The sequence below is a fragment of the Microcebus murinus genome, chromosome 6 (genome assembly GCF_040939455.1).
Source record: "Microcebus murinus isolate Inina chromosome 6, M.murinus_Inina_mat1.0, whole genome shotgun sequence".
Lineage (NCBI taxonomy): Eukaryota > Metazoa > Chordata > Mammalia > Primates > Cheirogaleidae > Microcebus > Microcebus murinus.
This window is the reverse complement of record NC_134109.1, coordinates 111695709-111714226: the sequence shown is the minus strand read 5'-3', so window position 1 is coordinate 111714226 and position 18518 is coordinate 111695709. Positions and strand designations below refer to the sequence as shown.

Below are 18518 nucleotides of genomic sequence, written 5' to 3'. Positions count from 1 at the left end.
TGGGGGAATGTGAGAGAGGGCAGTGGCCTCGTGAGGGACATATTTTAGAACAGAGGAGACTTAAGAATGTTCGTATGCCAAGAGGAATTCTGGAAGTGAGCTTTGAGCATCCTGTGTATTTCAGCCCCTCTCCTCCTTACCCCAGGTCTAGGACAGCGCCCCATGCACTGTGAGCACTCAGTCCATGTCAGTCGTTTAATGGACTCACCTTTGGTTCTGCATCTGCCACCCCCGCTCCGCCCTAGGGCCTTGCACCCATCCTGTTACGGTAGCTGGGAACCTGGTGCCAGAATGAGCCTGGCACCAGGAGACAGAGTGGTCAGTTTGCCCATAAGCCCAGAGCCCATCAGCAGCTGTATCTGGCTGGGGCCTCACCTTTAGACCCTGAGAGCAGATGCCACACTGGGAGGAGGCAGGCAGTCTCTTTGGGTCACCAGCCACCACCCCGAGGGATTTGGAGGGAGCCAGCATCAAGGCGTGAAAGAGGCAGATGGGTCCGCTCCTGTTTTACCAACACCCAACCCCAGGGACGCTCCTGTGCAGCCCTGCAATCACCCTCCACTGGCACTTGTCATCTGGCAAACCTTTCTTTTACTCGCCAGTTCAAGACTGGTGACAGTTTTCAGCTCCTACAAGGATTTCTCACATCTTAGTCGCCCTGTAGTTAGATCCTGGAATCAATGTCTTTCTCTTGCTTGTTCTAGTTTAGCCTCTGGGAAAACTTGCCCAAGAGCAGATCCTTCTAGAGGAAGCAGCAGGGCCAGCCCCAGTGCCTGGTACCCACAGTGGGTGTTCCCCTCGGCCAGCCTGCTCCCTGCGCCGTGCACCACCTCACGCCCCAGCGCCCAGCGGGCATCTCAGGGCTGGCCTCTCACTCTGGCTTTGACCCTGACTCAGAGCCAGCCTTCCCCTACAGATGGGAAAGGTGTTTCCGGAGCCCATTGACAGCTGACAGCTGCCTTCTGCCACTCTGGCCCGGTGGCTGGGCGAGGAAGGAAAGGCCCCCAGAGGAGGTAGGCTTGAGCCAGGCCTCAGAGGATGGGCCCTGTGTGGACAGGCCAGCAAGGAGGGCAGCGGCGGCATTCCAGCTGCCCCTCGTGCTCACCCGCCCACTGTGGCCCATAAAACTATTAAACTTCCGCCCCCCAGCAGAGGCTCCGTGTGCCGTGCGCCTCCCCCACCCTGTCGGCCGTTGCTGGCTACGCCACCCAGCTGGCCAGCTCCCTTCCCGTCCCCCAGCCCGCACACCCTGGGCCACTCACTGCCTTTTCAGCTAAGAAGAGTGTTGTTTTTAAAGAAGCGTAATGACTTTTCTTGGTGAGGTCCCCAGAGGAGTCAAGTTCACAGACGCAGAAAGTAGAATGGCGTTTGCCAGGGCTGGGGGGAGGGGAGGCTGGGAGTCACTGCTTTATGGCTGCAGAGCTTCAGTCTGGGAAGAGGAAAAAGCTGTAGAGGTGGATGGTGGCGGTGGCTGCAGGACAGTGTCAGTGTGCTAAATGCCACTGAGCAACACACTTCAAAATGGTTAAGATGCTGTATTTTGTGTTATGTTTTAAAAGGAGGAGGAGGAGCAGCAGCAGAAATCATATTTGGAACAGGCCCTGTTCCCAACTGTCCCAGCCTGGACTTTTTGCTTTGGAAGCCCCAGAATTGGGAGTGTGGGGTGCATGTGGCTACTGAAGCATTTCAGACTAGACAGATGCCAAGTTTCAGTCTCAGCACAATTAGAGGGATCAGATTGAGCACACTGTGCAGAGCCAGAAACCTCTGGGTCCAAATAATCCTGACTTCATCACCAATTGCCCGTGTGATGTTGGGCAGCTATCTTAACCTCTCTGACCCTCTCAGTAAGATGAGAATCACAAGTGAGGGAAGCTGACTCAGGGTCTGGCACTTACTGGCATATACTAGAAGGTAGATGTTATTCTCATAAATAATGGTAGGAGTTGTTTCGTGTATCCCTCCTCTCTGGACAAAGGAGAAACTGGGGTGCTGGGAGGGGAGTTGACTTTCCCAAGGCCACAAAATCAGCCCATTATTGAGCTGTAACCTCAAGATATCTTGGACTCCCAACCAAATCTCTTCCCGCCCCTGGGAGCTGTCTTACAGTCAAGCTTGGGTCCACCAGTCCAGAGATGGGGGAGCCATAAAGGAGTAGACATCAGGCTGCCACATGTTCTTCTCTGCATTCAAAGGAAGAGGCATGACTGGCTACCACCAGCGTCCCGCCTTCTAATCCTTCACAGAAGTCAGGATCCTCTACACGAAGAGGTAGATTTTACCAGCTAAGCCTTTTTGCGGCATAACAGGCACGGGTGATGATCCACAGACTGTGGCAGCCTGGCTGAGTTCAGCAGGCTGGTCTTGCACTACAGGGAGGTAGGAGAGGGGCACTGGGAGTGAATTACTATGCATTACAGTCATCTTGGCCCAAGGAATAGCCTATAGAGGAATGTGCCAGGATCATATAAGACCAGCTTTTAAGAAGCTTCTTTGGAGAAAGATGCAGTCTTGGTGAGGAGACCACTCCCAAAGGCATCAGCATTTAGGAATTGTTCATTCATGCATGCATTTGTTCATTCATGGAAGAACACGTTGGGTAAGCAGGTAAGGCTGGTGTGATGGCTTGGGGTGGTGGGGACCTGGCAGGCTTCCATCTTGTTGTCTGACCCTCCTTAGTTGAAGATGGCTCACCATTACACTTACACACCCACATTCCAGTCTTTGGGAAGAGGGAAAGAGAAGAAAGAGCTGAATTCATTTAGGGCCACAGCCCAGAAGTTGTATGCAGTGCTTCTCCTCACCAGCTATTGGCCAGAATATAGTCACATGACTGCTCTTGAACTTAAGGAAGGCTGGGAAATGTAGTCTTTAGCTGGGTGGCCATGCTAAGGCTTCCATCATTGTAGAAGGAGAGAAGAGATTTGGGGTTGGAAGGGGAGTCGACTGCAAAGGCAAGGCAGTAGGAGAGAGAGTTTGAATGTTTGAATATTTCTAAGTGGTTTGGGGCATGAAGGGAGTGGGGGGAAAAGAATTATAGGAGAGGGAGGCAGGGTCCTGCATATCATTCTAAGGGATTTGGAGTGTATTCTCTAGGTACCGGCAGCTCTGAAGGGTTCTGGGCGAGGACTGGCACAGATGGTGCTGGGGTGCCCAGGGATGGCACACAGAGGGCTGGATGGGCTGGGAGCCAGCAGGGGGCTCTGGAGCTGGGCCCTGGCACTAGGGATGGAGAGGGCACATGGGTGAGAATGCTCAGGAGATGGTGGAGGCCTTCCCCAATCACTGGGCAAGGAAGCAGAGCTCTGCATGCTGAGCTCTGGAGTCTTCACTGCTGGGGCAGGGCTAGAGAACAGTCCCCTCTTTTCTCTTTCTCTCCTCAGACTGTTCTGAGGATCGTGGTGCTTGGGATCTGGGATTACATCGAGAACAAAATAGAGGTAAAGAACAGCGTCCACGCCCAGACCCCAACCCAACCAGCCTGGAAGCTGATAAATGTCACTGTCCCATCCATTGGAGGGTGGGAGCCATCAAAAAAGGCTGGCTCCTTCCCGCACTGGATGCGGGAACTGCTTGCTCTGTGCACAGCGGCTGCAGTGGGCAAGGGGTGGGGGCTGGGGAGGGTCGACGGAGACCGTTTCCAGCAAAGGGACACTCTCAAACAATCTCCTTGAAGTTCTGCAAACTTTTAAATTTTATTTTTGAATCACTTTGAAAAGCTCTTACGATGTGTTTTAAAACAAATAAATCCACTCTAGACGGGCAGCTGGGCAGGAAACTGTAAAAGCGCTTCTCAGCCTGGGTTTCCACTCTGCTCCGCGTCCCCAGGGGTGGGCTGCAGAGGGCGGGGTGGCATGCGGCAGACCTGGCTGCTGCTGGCAGTTTGTGCACATGCCAAGGCAAGGCGGTCAGCACTGCCACCACAGCTTCCTCTCCTCTCCATTGCTATCTTAGCCTCTCTGGGCTCAAGCTAGGAGCTGACACACAGGGCCTGGCCCATGAGAGGCTCGGATGCAGGCCAGACTGGGGCAGGCAGATGGAGATCAGGGCCAGGGCTTAATAAATCATGCAGGCTGTAAGCCTCCTCACCTAGCCCTGCCTCTGCAGGATCAGGGACTCTGTGCTGGACAAAGATGAGATGTGGGCCCCAGGTCCTTCTCCCCCAGGGAAGGATGCACCCCATTCCTGCCCTCAGCCCCTACCCTGCCAGTGAGGGGTTCAGCCCAGCTCTGCCCAGGGCCTGGGACACAGGATCCAGGCCCCATTCTGAGAAGGGGCAAGACTGCCCAAGGCGCTCTGAACCAAGGGCTGGAGATGGGCTGAGGTCATTCGGAGGGTAGAGGGTGCTCAGAAGCACATTTAGGAGGGGAGAGACCCCTAAAGAATGAGGAGGGTCAGGAGAGCTGGCCAGATATGTGGTGACCTTCTGTGGGAGCTCAGGGCCCTGGAGAAGTCAGCCAGCACCCACTGCCTGGTCTCGGCCCTGAATGCTAAGCTATGCCTCCCCCCACAGGTGTTTGACGGGGCTGTGATCATCCTGTCCTTGGCCCCAATGGTGGCATCCACTGTGGCCAACGGGCCCAGGAGCCCCTGGGACGCCATCAGCCTCATCATCATGCTCCGGATCTGGCGAGTGAAGAGGGTCATTGATGGTGAGTGGCCCAAAAGGGATCGGTGGGGCTGGGGGGAGGGCAGGGGCTGCTCTGGAAATTGGAGCGCTCCCCGAGAGCAGAGAGACCGTGCCTTGTGGGGACAGCCCCACGCAGCACGGTGCAGGTGAGGCTGCCCTGCACATTGGCCGTCCTGTTCCGCACGCACACCGCTCAGCTGTCACGGCACACGCTGGAGTGCCCCACTGCGCGTCAGAGGTCACATGTTCGTCCTGACACAGCCGGGCGGCCTCCCGTGAGTGCTCACAGCAGGGCCTGCCGTCGAGACAGGGCAGTTCTTCACGCCCCGGTGTCCTGCCTCACACCTGTCCCTGCTCCGATGATTGCAAACCCCCTCTGGCTCTGTCCAGGCCATCTTGGCTGTCCTCACCTGTCTGTCCCACCTGTGTCCACCAAGGGCCAGGCGGTGCCCGGCCTGCTGGCCTGCGCACTGGCAGAGACCATCGCGGTGGGGGCTGCTGGCATGGCTGGGTCCCCGCCATGTTCCGCTCGCCTTTGGTGACACGCACTTCTACCTCGGGCCTCCTTCCTGGAGACAGTGCGACCGGCTGGCCCCCTCGCCTAGGGAGCCGTGTCCTGGCCGGGAGGCTCTCATGCTTCCAGCCCGCTGTGCGTCCCCAGAGGAGGAAGGCCTGGTGGGGAGGGACGGAAGCCCCGTCCCTGAAGAATGGGGCAGGGTCCCAGGGTGGGGCGGCCGGGAGGGCGCTCACAGGGAGGGCACTGAAGTTCCTTAGGGAAGAGGGAAGACGCTGGGCTCCAGAGGGTGGTCCTTGGCCCCTGGGGCCCTGACTAGGAGGCCCACCACACCTCAGCCAGACTCAGCCCAGCGCCGCTCGCGATGGCTGGTCGACCTCTCCAAGAGAGGCTCCCCGAGGGACCAGGAAGGCACACAGACGATGGTTCCAAAGCCTTTTTTTCTTCTACAAAATCTTGCCCAGTGTGTAAAGTAGACCAAGAGTGGAGCATTTGGTTGGCTCACAGTGAGGGGCCTGAGCCCACCTCCTTGCCCTCACCTTGCCCCTGAGGCCCCTCTGAAGAACTGCCAAGCCTTCTGAAACACGACTCTCAAACCACCCGGATAGAGGCCAGGGTCTTTTCTGGCCCTGAATTTTGGCTACAAATGATAGAAATTGTGGCCATAACTTCAGCAGCATTTGCCCAGCTAGTACAAGGCAGGTAGGGTGTCCTCCAGGGTCTCCAGTCCCTGGGTGGGCACCCCTCCCTGGCCCCCACCCCTGCATACCACCCGTGAGCTTCAGTCCTAGGGTCCACGCTGATGACTCAGCAGAGAGCCCCGAGACAGAATCGTCATCAAACTGGAGTGTGTTTGGGTCCAACTTTGGAAGGCTTTGGAGGCTAGGAAGGCTCTGGGAGATCATCTAGTCCACTCCCCTCAACTGGCCGGGTGAAACTGGGGAAACTGAAGTTAAGAGGGATGAGGGTCACACAGTGAATCAGGCTCAGAACCAGAAGGGGAGAGGGGAGCCCGGGACCTCTGAGACCCACCCATGCTCTTTGGCTGTTCTTGCCTCCCCATCTGCTGGGGCCCTGTTCTTGGCTCTGACAGTGAGAACATCCCCTCCCCAGGTGGGAACGGTGCCTTCTGGCTCCTTCTGCCAGCTGCAGACAGCTATATACTCTTACAGTAATGGGGTTGATGGCCCCCATTTTGAAGGCTCTTCCCAGCTGTCCCCCCTTTTTCATGACATGTCAGGCACTGTCGTGCCACCAGGAGCCTCATGACAGAGATCCGCTGGTGAAAGGATGGGTGTTGATTTGCTACTCTAGCCCTGGTATGAACTGGCTTCAGCAGAGATCTGAGGGGGCAGCAGCTGGGGGTAGCCCCTGAGCCTGGAGATGGATCTTAGGGACACATGGCCTGCCCTCAAGTCTGGAAGCAAACAGAAAATCCCTGATTTCCATTTTCTGCATGATTTCTGCAATAGCCAGATGGCATCTGGAGGTGGGGAGGCTCTGGGTGGAGAGGCAGCCTAGAGGCTGGGTGGGAAGGGCTCTAGAGTGCCATGGCAGGAGGCATGTGGTGGAGGTTTCCAAAGAGTCAGGAAGGGCTGGATTCTGAGAGGTGTGAGAAGAGTGTGAGGGGCAAGGCCAGGTCAAGGTCAGAAGCAGATACTGAGACTTCAGAGGAGCCCAGAGTACTACCAAGGGAGGGGTCCACAGGACTGCTGGAGCATCTTGTACTCAGAGTTCAGCTTTTCTCATCTGGGTTTCACTGTGTGTGCCAATTATAAATAGGATCATCTGAGTAACAGAGACCCAGAATAACATGTCTTAAGCAAAACAGAAGCTTATTTCTTTCACACAAAAGTCCATGGGTAGGTGGTCCAAAGCTGATATGGCACTCACTTCTGATAGTCAAAATCCCAGCTTCCTTCTATGTTGTTGCTCTACACACTTAGCCTACTTTTCAGAGTCATCTCCTGGTCCAAGATGGCTGCTCCAATGCCAACCATCACATCCTCATTATAGCCAATAGGAAGGAGGCAGGGAGGAAGAAGATAAAGCCCCTGCTGCTTTTTCTTGTTAAAATTCTTTGCTAAGATATAATTCACATTTAAATCCACCCATTTAAAGTCCACAATTCATTGGTTTTTAGTGTATTCATAGAGTTACGCAACCATCACCGAAATCTAAGTTCAGAGCATTTTCATCACTCCAGAAAGAAACTCCATCCTTACCAGCAGTCACTTCCCATTCCCTCCTCAGCCTGAGGCAAATACTAGCTTATTTTCCATCTCTATAGCTTTGCCTATTCTGGACAAGGCATATAATGGAATCATATGATATGCGGCCTTTTGTGTCTGGCTTCTCTCAGTTAACATGACGTTTCCAAGGTTGGCCTGTGTTGCAGTCTATACAAGCACCTCATTCTTTTGAACTGTCAAGCAGTGTTCCATGGTGTGGGTAGACCGCATTTTATTTATCTGTTCATCCATCGATGAACATTTCTGTTGTTGCCACTTTTTGGCTATTATGAGTGATGCCGCCATGAGCAGTCACGTAGAGGTGTCTGTGTAGGTGTGCTTCCATTTCCCTTGAGTAGCTAGGAATGGATTTGCTGGGTCACGGGGTCAATCTTTGCTTAACATATGCCAAATCATTTTCCAGAGTAGTTGTGCTACTTTTAAAGGAAGGCTTCTGGAAGCCACTACATTCTACCTCCAGTAGCATCCTGTTGTCCAGAGGTGGTCTATGGCCACGCACAGCTGCCAGGGAGCTGGAAAATAGTCTTTATTCCAAGCAGCTGTGCACACAGCCCAAAAGTGAGGCTTCTGTCACTATGGAAAGAAGGGACACAGCTGTTTTGGACCTGTGAGTCAAGGTTGTAACCCTTTGTACTTTCTGGATGCTGTTGGTGCCTGGACCTGCGCCCTCTGCCCCCAACTCCCACTCCCCCAGCCCATCATCAGGGAACAGGCCTCCAGCCTGCTGGTGGCCGAATACTGGCTGAGCCCTGCCACTGCTGAGGTCTTCACAGGGCTGTCTTTGTCTTCCAGCCTATGTCTTGCCAGTGAAAGTGGAGATGGAGATGGTTATCCAGCAGTACGAGAAGGCCAAGGTCATCCAAGACGAGCAGCTGGAGAGACTGACCCAGATCTGTCAGGAGCAAGGGGTAACACATGGCCACTTTCAGTTCTATTTCTGTCCAGAGCCTTGCTGGGGACACTGGCAATGCCTAATGCCACAGGATGCCAGAGCTGCAGGGGCCCCAAAGATCAGGGAGCTCCTCCAGCCCCTTGGACCCAGGGGAGCCCAAAGCCCAGAGAGGGGAACACATCTCCAAGGTCACTGGTGCCAGCCCAGCCAGGCCTGGACCAGACCCCCAGGCCAGGTTCTTTTCGTCGGCCCACAGTGGCCCTGCAGCTCCCCAACCTGAGCCTGCCAGGTCGCCCACTCCATTCTTCAGTCTCCTTGGAGAAATGGTCTCTGAGCAGGACTGATTCTGTCTGCTGCAGGTGCTGGGCACCACTGTGGGCTTGTTGCCACTCAGGATACCCTGACACCCCAAAGAGATGTTAGCAGTGTTCTCTGCACTCCAGGAGCTGTGACAAAGGATCAGAGCCGGGCAGTGGACCCTGCAAGGGAGAGGCCCTGTCTGGGAAGCGGAGGCCTGAATGCAAGGCCCAGCCCCACCACCCCGCCCCTAGGACTCCAGCCAAGTCCTGCCACCTCTCTGCCCTCAGCATCTTCATCCACAAGATGAGGGCTTGCTCCCATGTGAGCAGGACAGAGGAGTTTGGAGGAGGGGACTGGGCTGCTCAGGAGGTGGTGGCAACTGGACCCTGCAGCAAGGTTGCAGAGCTTCGCAGAAACACAGCCTTGGGAGCAGCAAGGTTGCAGGGCCAGGTTGTGAGGTGGGAATGCCACTAAGGGGACTAGCAAGGCGGGGGAATGTGGCGGGGTGTGGGGTGTGGTCCAAATGACATGTGTGGTCGCTCCCATTCCGCCCCTTGGGTTCTGGGAGACGACAGGGCCACTGCCCTTATTCCATGAGCCAGAGAAGCAGAGCCCACGGCTCTCAGGGCCAGCCTGGTGTGGAGCGCCTGCAGCTGGGGCCCTGTGGACGCTGAGCCCTTCTGGCTCCTGGTGCAGTGAGGATGGGCTCCCTGGGGACCCGGTGCTCCCCAAGGGGTCTCAGGGCTGAGATCACACCTGTCATATGGGCCCGCCATGTGTCTGCCTGTCCTGTCAACCTCATGTTTCATGTGTCTGGTGCATAAACACTCTGACTGTGCCATATGGAGCCATCCTTCTAACAAAGCCTGTGCCTTCCCTCTCCATGGGTTCTGGTTGTGCTGTGCCCTTACGTGAATCCCTGCCCCACAAGCTCTGCCTCGCCCACCGAGTCCGGCTTCTCTGCAGAGCACGGTGCCTCCACCTGCAGCTCCGCGGCTCCGCAGCCCTCACTGGCAGGGCACTGGGCACTCACTGTCTTGGCAGTGGCCACTGACACCCAGGGCAGCTTCTCCCACTGAAATGGTCGCTCCCTGGGGCGACCTGCCCAACTCACATTCCTGCCCCAGCCCTGCGGCCGTTCCTCTCGGGTCTTGGTGAGGGTGCGTTCGGGGCATCTCTGAGCTTCTCAACTCCACCCTCTCATAGCTGGTGGGGGGTCTGTGGACTGTCGCCACAAAGCAGCCTCAGGAAGTGTCCCACAGAAACACTCATGCAGAGACTTAGAAATCATCCCCTTGGAATGTCTGTCAGGGAACCAAGTCTTTTCATCTTCTTCCGGAGCGCCACGACCTTTCATTTCGCACAGAGCTCACGTGTGCCGAGAGGGCTGCCGCAGGACACACCCTCAGGAGCAGAGCACGCTGCCCAGGGTCCCGAGTGCAGGCCTGGCGCCAGCCCTAGGCTGGGAGCAGAGACGTCCCCGTCCCCGCGCAGCTGGCCCCGGCCTCACTCGCGTCTCCCTCTCTGTCTGGCAGCCAGCACCGCCGAGGGCCTGCCCTGCTGGACTAGTGCTGGGCTCTGAGGACGCCACCCTGGGCAGGCCTCCACCCTCTTGGGGCCCGGGTGACTCAGCGCGCCTGGCAGCCTGGCGCTCCGCCTGCTCCGCAGGGCACGTCTGGCAGGGAAGGCTTCCCAACGGAGCTGGCTCTGAGCAGGGCCGCCCGGAGAAGGGCGCTGGGCAGTGCGGGGGCTCGAGGCTGTTCAGCGCAAGCAGGGGCAGGCCGGGAGGACGGGGAGGCAGGCGTGGGAAGAGCTCCGCGGCTGACCAGGCAGTCGGGGCTTTATCCTGTAGGGAGACAGGAAACTTGGCGTGGCAGAGGCAGGAGCGGGAGGGGTGTGGCTGCGGCTGGAGGACAGATGGAGGAGGAGGGTGGAGACGGAAGACAGGGTAGAGGGGCTGCAGCGACCACCAGGTGACAGAGCCTGGGTCTGGGCAGGGGAAGGGAGGAGGGGACACTTCAGGGTGTCACCCCAAAACTGGCCGGAGGTTGTCAGGCAGTCGTCAGTCTACTGTCTAATAGGAAGTGAACACCACTTCACTGCAGCTGGCAACGTGAATGGCGCCAGCACAGGGCCGCGGCTGCCCTCATAAACGCACAGCCCCCAGCCCAGCAGGGAGTGTGGCTGGCCTGGCCACACGCCTCAGCTCAGCAGCACATGGGCCACGTGCCCGGGAGAAAAATCCTCGTGGCAAACCCTCTCCCGTGGTCTCCACCTGACCTCTGCCCTGATCCCCCCAGAGCCCCCCGGTTCCTGCCGTCCCGGTTCAAGTCACTCCCCGCATGTGGCCTCCTTGCCAGGGGTCTTAGCTGGAGGGAGACTCCCTTGGATTCTGCACAGGAAAGAGCCAATAAATAAAGACAGATTTCTTCTAGGTAGTGACATCTGGAAAAGAGATGAACAGAAACAAACCATTTTAATTTAAAAAGCACCTGAAGCCTGTCATCTTAGTGAAGACAGCAAAAAGGGCCAGACAGGCTGGAATCCCAGTGGATAGCTAAGGAGTGTGGGGAGGGTGCCTGGCCAGCACAGAGAGACAGGAAAGCTGCTGTCCCCAAGCTCGGGGGTGCCCGCTCCACGGGGCGGAGCAGACAGACGCCCCATTTGCAGCTGTATTTTGAGACCAGGCCCAGACTTAACTGGGCAACAAATACCCTTAACGAGACGAGAGTGTGGGCCCAGGTAATGCCAGGGACGGCTGGGCCCTTGGACAGAGCAGCGTGTGGGATGATTGAGAGTAGACTTTATTCTAAATTCAAGCCGGTTTTGACCCCAGGTTTGCCCAGGGTTCAAAGTAAGCTCAGCCACTTACTGGCCTCATGGGGCTCTGAGCACTCACAGGACCTCTATGGGCCCTGGTTTTCCTAATCTGGAAAACAGGGACAGTAATAAAATCCTTGCAGGGTGGCTGTGAGACTGCTTCGCTGAGAGCCTGGTGCGTGACAAGGAGTGGCACAGTGACCCCTCCAGTCCCCCAGCCCTGCCCGCCCCCACACCCATTTCAGGAGTGAGACTGCCAGCCGCATGCTCAGGGGCGCAGGGCCCTTCCAGCGGGTGCAGACCAGGCGCCCCACCGCCAGCACTGTTCTCTCCAGCCTGTCGCGTCCACCTCGCTCTCGCTTCTCCTCCTCGAGGCACTTCTCAGCCCACAGTGAAAACGCTGATCAGGTAGTGCATGGGCTCCCTGTCACCCTGTTCAAGGCTCTTCTAGTCATCTTTGTCACAAACCCTTGCTATCTCTCCTTGGTTGACTTCTCAGAGTTTAATGGACCAGTGTGGAAACTGAATTCATAAATACTGCCTAAAAACTTGACATTCACCAAAGTTACAGTGACATGTGTACGGCCCCTCTTGAACACGCACCTACTTTGTGTCCCCCTGCCCCTCTTGAACACGCGCCTACTTTGTGTCCCCCTGCCCCTCTTGAACACGCGCCTACTTTGTGTCCCCCTGCCCCTCTTGAACACGCGCCTACTTTGTGTCCCCCTGCCCCTCTTGAACCACGCGCCTACTTTGTGTCCTCCTGCCCCTCTTGAACCATGTGCCTACTTTGTGTCCCCCTGCCCCTCTTGAACACGCGCCTACTTTGTGTCCCCCTGCCACTCTTGAACACGCGCCTACTTTGTGTCCCCCTGCCCCTCTTGAAAACGCGCCTACTTTGTGTCCCCCTGCCCCTCTTGAACACGCGCCTACTTTGTGTCCCCCTGCCCCTCTTGAAAACGCGCCTACTTTGTGTCCCCCTGCCCCTCTTGAACACGCGCCTACTTTGTGTCCCCCTGCCCCTCTTGAACACGCGCCTACTTTGTGTCCCCCTGCCCCTCTTGAACACGCGCCTACTTTGTGTCCCCCTGCCCCTCTTGAACACGCGCCTACTTTGTGTCCCCCTGCCCCTTGTGAACACGCGCCTACTTTGTGTCCCCCTGCCTCTCTTGAACACGCGCCTACTTTGTGTCCCCGTGCCCCTCTTGAACACGCGCCTACTTTGTGTCCCCGTGCCCCTCTTGAACATACGCCTACTTTGTGTCCCCGTGCCCCTCTTGAACACGCGCCTACTTTGTGTCCCCTGCCCCTCTTGAACACGCGCCTACTTTGTGTCCCCCTGCCACTCTTGAACACCCGCCTACTTTGTGTCCCCCTGCCCCTCTTGAACACGCGCCTACTTTGTGTCCCCCTGCCCCTCTTGAACACGCGCCTACTTTGTGTCCCCCTGCCCCTTGTGAACACGCGCCTACTTTGTGTCCCCCTGCCCCTCTTGAACACGCGCCTACTTTGTGTCCCCGTGCCCCTCTTGAACATACGCCTACTTTGTGTCCCCGTGCCCCTCTTGAACACGCGCCTACTTTGTGTCCCCTGCCCCTCTTGAACACGCGCCTACTTTGTGTCCCCGTGCCCCTCTTGAACACGCGCCTACTTTGTGTCCCCCTGCCCCTCTTGAACATACGCCTACTTTGTGTCCGCCTGTGATGTGCTTGTCTGGCTATTTGCCATGACTTCACTCATCTTTAGCCCCTTTATAAAAATAACATTTGTCTAGGACGGTTTTAGACTCGTGGAAGAGCTGTGAGGACAGTGCGGAGTCCCTGCACACCTGTACCTCCGTGCCCGTTAGTGACATGTGGCGCAGTATCATCATTTGTTGCCTTGATGCATCAATATGATCACTCAGATTTCTCTAGTTTTCATCTTTATGTCGTTTTCTGCTCATGGGATCTGCCGTGACACCACATACGTGTATCGCCAGGTCTCCTTGGGCTGCTTTCAGCTGTGCACACATCCCAGAGTTTGCATGGCTGTTGGTGACCTTGACAGGCCTGAGGGTCCCTGCTCAGGGATCGTACGGGGCGTCCTGTGTGGGCAAAGCCTGGTCCTTTTCTCGTGGGAGCCGGGGCACTGGCGCCGGGCAGAGGGCCGGAGAGGCAGAGTGCCTGTCACGCCACGTCAGGAGGCTGACTGTCAGCACGGCCTGTCGCTGCCCACGTGGACCTCCATCACCTGGCTGAAGGAGTGTTCGTCAGCTTTCTCCATTATGAAGTTACTCTCTTGCTTTTTCATCTTAGCTTTTTTAAAAAGACTAAATTATTTCTCACCCTGACCCTGTGGAGGCTCCCAGATGACAGACACCTCATATCTTCATCTTCAGTGCCCCAGGCAGCTCCTTCCTCACCCAGAGCCACCTTTATTACAGGTGGAAGGTCCCTCTGAGAGCAGCTGCAGCTGCCAGGACTTGGCAGATGGGGGTCCGAGGCCCAGAGCAGCAGACAGGTGTGTCCAGCCCTGCACGGCGGTCGGGGCCGAGGATGAAGACAGAAGTCTCAGGGCTCTCTCAGTGCCTCCCTCCTGGACCACACTGGCCTCTGGTTACTACCGGGAGATGGGATTCCCTGCCTTCCTCACTGCTGCTATTTCTTCTGACCATGGGGCACACCTCATTCTCAAAAGAACCCTACCCAGAAGGGAGCCCAGAGGGTCCTGGGAGGAGGGAAGACACTGGCGGTCAGTCGCACCCTTCCCAAGCCCTGGCTGGCCTGCTACAGCCGCTCCCACACGTCCTGCCCGATGGACGCTTGCAGCCTCAGACCCCCAGGTCCAACACCCTTCATCTGGGAAATCCTTTCCATTTGCTTTCCTTTTTTTCTGTCTGGATCCTGGGCAGAATTTTCTTAAGAGTTAGTCTCACTGGTACCCCGATGGATTCCAGAGGTGGATGCCAGTGGGTGTCCTTTAGAGGAGCGGTGTGAGCTTTGGCCCCTCTCTTTGTGCCAACTGCTTCAGAAATCAAAGCTGTTTCAGATGCAGTGGTTAAATCCGTGCAATGATACATTCTTCCGACTCGTCTCACAAAACCACTTCTGAGATACTTATGCCTAGGATCTTGCTCTAATTGCAAAACATATTCTGAAGTCCGTGTTATATCTTCCTTTTGTGCTTTAAGCTTTACAATAGCTTTTGGCACAAAACAGTACACTCTGACCTTGTCCACTGTCAAAGTTGGTTTCTATTCTCTGCTGGGTCCTACAGGAAGCACAGAGGGAAATTAAGTCTTCATTCTTAGCACCATTCACCCTGAGATTGTTGGCAAAATACTGAGCAATCAGAGATTCACTCTAGCGTGACTTGAGGTCCAGCCTCCAAGGAGGCCAGTGGAGCCTGGGAGCCGCTTAGGACAGACAGCCTTAGGGCTCGGGCAGCGCCAGCTCCTGGAAGAGGAGTGGCTTGTGGGCAGTGTTGGGGGTGGAGACAACGCTCTCGCACAGGGAGCCGCGGCTGGACTCAAACCCTAGCCCCACCAGCAACCAGCTGTCTCCCCTCAGTCCCTGAGCCCGGCTCTCACTGGAAAATGGAGGCAAGGAAGCTAATGGCACACATGGATCCTGTGAGGATCAAATTAAATGGAGTAAAATATATAAAGTCCAGCCCACTGGAGGCTCACAGTAAGTGTGAAAAAGAGAGAGGGAGAGAGAATAAAAATAAACACATTTGTATTGTAGTGATCATTCACGAATGCACAGTCATGCTTTAGCTCATTTTGACTTTGACGGTGAAAGTCAATAGGCCAGGTCCTTTCACAGGTGGGAAGTCTGAGCTCCGAGAGGCTGTTCCTTGCCCCCGGCCTGCAGTTTGTCACAGAAGGGCTAGGAATGGACCCCAGGGCTTCAGTGTCGGTTTCCCCACACCAGAAATAGGGCATCTGTACCAGTCACATGAGTTGGGGTGAGTAACACCAACTGCTGCATCAAATCCACAAATTGTAGTGGCCTAACGCAAGAGGAACACATTAATATTTGTCACGCCCATCACAGCGCAATGCGGCGGGTATCGGGTGGAGGCACCCTCCGTGCCACACAGTCACTTTGGCCTCCAGGCTTCTTCTTCTAAGTACTGTGAGTCTTAACCAGTCAGCCAGAGGATAAGAAAGGGAGAGTGGAGACTGAGGCACTGCAGGTTTTCATTGGCCAGGACTAGAAGTGGCGACTTTGCTTCTGTCCACCACTCGTTGGCAGGACTCCATCACACAGTCCACCTAAAGACAGCAGGTGCTGTCAGAAGTGGTCTGTGAGCCCAAGAAGAAGAGAACACGGTTGCCGAGGTCACCGTGAAACAAGGCTGGTGGGCTCTCAACACCACTGCCCTTCCCACCCCCTCGTAGCAGGAGGCCGGCGCACTTACGGAGCCCTCCCGAGGCTCGTGGCTCCCTGGCCTGCTTTCTGAAGAAACAAGATGATAATCTTGGCCCTCCAAGCTATAGGCGTTTCTGATGGAGGAAGGCATGGGGAGAAGGGGCTTGTCACCACGTGTGTCCTCTCTTTCACGTGCAGGAGCCAGGGCAGGCTTGGGAGGTGGTGGGTCGCCTGGCTGGGAGCTGGGCCTGTCTCCGCGTGCGGGCCTTGCCCTGAACCCAGTTGCTCCCAGGCGCTCAGCACCCAGAGAGAACGCTGGCAGCTCTGCGGAGGGCACTCCCATTTAAGACAGGGGTAGAAGCTCAGAGAAGGGGCTGAAGGGCAGGAATTGCAGGAAACTAGAGGAACAGGGTCCCACCCTGGTTCTGGGGCTTGAGGTTGGCTCATTCCAGATTCCTTTGCTTCCTGCGAGGCCACAAGCCCCCTATTCAGCTCAATAGCTTTTGTCACCTGGATTCTTCCGGATCTCCACTGTGGGATGTGAAGTTTTTTTAAACATGGGAGGTGATTTGTAAAACAGCCGATAGCTTTAATGACAAGCCTATTTAGCTGATAAAATTAGACATCAGAAGAATAACTTATGTTATCCTTTTGCCATAATTTAAATTTATGGCCAACTACCAGTCCTGTTCACAGTGGATGGAAAGGAGCCAAGGTCGATCTCAGCTTTACCTTGCTCCTAAATCATTAGTTTGCAACTGTCTCTTGATTTTTATTGTTACCAACAATGGCAAGACTAATGGAAATAAACATTGGATGCCATCCCAACAGCAGATGGGTTTCAAGGCAGGGCAGTCTGTGCAGACAGCACTAATAGGATGGGGCAAAGTTATTGCTATTGCATTAGATCCATCAAGCTTCTGGCCAAAGTGTGCATTGATCAGGCCAAGGCCTGTGTCAATTGGACTCCATGACCAGACCATTAAAGGCAGAGAAGCGCTGGGTGTGGCTGCCCTGCCTGGGCATGCATTAAAAGCCCAGCCCTGAGGGAAGGGGCCTGACTCACTCCAGTAATGCAGCTGAGGGCTTCCCTGTGGGTCCCAGCTGATTGGTCAGGACATCGGATTAGAAATACTTAGCTCACAACTCGCACTAAATGGGGTTGTGAATGCACTTTAATTCTCCCCACGCCTGGGGATGGTATTTTTTCCATGGGGCCAGCTTGCCAGTGAAAAGTCTGCTCCATCAAAGCCTCTCTCCCAGAGGCCTCGTCCCGGAGGCCAGTGCTGCAGCCTTTCTCCCCACTGTCTTCTGCATCGCAACTTTGGGGTGCCTACTTGCGTGCAGGGGGTTGTTTGTTATCCTGCTTAGGAGTTTCTGAGTTTCTTGACTCTGGGAGTTGATGGTTTTCATTAGATTTAGAAAGTTCTTGGCCTTGATTTCTTTATTTATGCTTTTGTCTCATTCTTCCATTCTCCTCTGGAGCTCCAGTGTGCACATACAGTGATAGTGCCTCCTGTCTCCAGCATCCTGATCTGCCCCCTCATTCCTTCTCTCATTCTCTCTCTCTCTGTCTCTCTTTTTCTGGCTATAAGTTTTGGCATTTTCTATAGATCTATCTTTGAGTTTAACAACACTATTTCTGCTATGTCCAGTCTGCTGTTAAACCCATCAAGTTTAGACACTGTATATTAAAGGTTCTAAAAGTTTGATTTGATTCCTTTCATAGGTTCTATCCGCTGAAACACTATTAGTACATTCATTTTGTCCATCTTTCCCCCTTTCTTGACATATTAATTAAAGTTATTTTGAAGTCCTTACATTTATCAACTCAAATATTTTTATAGGTCAGCTATTAACTGCTTTATGTCTTGATAATTGATCACTTTTTCCTGCTTATTTGCATAACTAATAATTCTCATAATTCTCATCATATGCTACACATTGTTGATGACACATTTTAGAGATTCTGGATTATGTTATCTTTCTCTAAAGAGTCAGTCCCCTGGAAATGGGCATTTTAGCAGGGAGCAGAGGATGGCCCTCAAGATAGCCCCAAGTGTGAACGGGCACCTGTACGTTGTTCCCTCCCAGCTAGGGTCCCAGAGCCAGCACAGAGCTCGTCATAGACTCAGAATTCCATTTGGCTTACTGGACACAGAGTGAAACGGAGCCCCACAGAGGAAAAGGGACCTATCCAAAGTCAGAGTGAGGGAGGGTGATGGGCCTCCAGCCTGTGTGTTCCTCCTGCTCTCTCCTGGCCCTGCTGCCATCAAGCTGCCCTGTGCTCTGTGGGGCCGAGCCACTTCCATCTGGCCCGTAAGGCTGCAAGTTCCCTGCCATAAGGTCCTAGGGGCTGGAAGCCAGAGGCGCAGACTCAGGCCCTGCTTTGCTTCTGACATGCCAAGTGGTCTGATCCTTCCCCACCCCTCACCCAGCACAGAAGGCTCCTTCCCACCTCCAGGCCTCAGTTCAGCCATCTAATTAATAAGACCCTGCTGTGCTAGCACCCTTGACAGCCCTCCAGTCGACTGAAGGAAGCATGTGCGGCTGTGTTAAGTACGGGAGGAATCAGGAGCTGGGCTCCGAGGGTTTCGCTGGCCCTTTCTGAGAAGCCCCTGGGCTGTCACAGCCGGTGCCAGGGCTGAGAGTCATTTGGCCCATCTGCAGTTTCCCTCTAAGGAGTTAGCCATTCCTTCTCAGGGTGACGCAGAGGGCGTCCAGGCACCTCACACCCTATGGGTATGAAGCT

The 18518-nt window shown here is 55.2% G+C and overlaps 1 protein-coding gene across 1 annotated transcript in view; it reads left to right on the top strand.

Moving 5' to 3' along the window:
• The window catches only part of TMEM266 (transmembrane protein 266), a 70417-nt gene that overhangs the window by 36111 nt on the left and 15788 nt on the right, over positions 1-18518 (top strand). The window contains exons 5-7 of the mRNA XM_012739374.2: positions 3384-3440; positions 4514-4652; positions 8189-8304. Coding sequence (XP_012594828.1) covers positions 3384-3440; positions 4514-4652; positions 8189-8304 — 312 coding nt within the window. The remainder of the gene's footprint in view (positions 1-3383; positions 3441-4513; positions 4653-8188; positions 8305-18518) is intronic.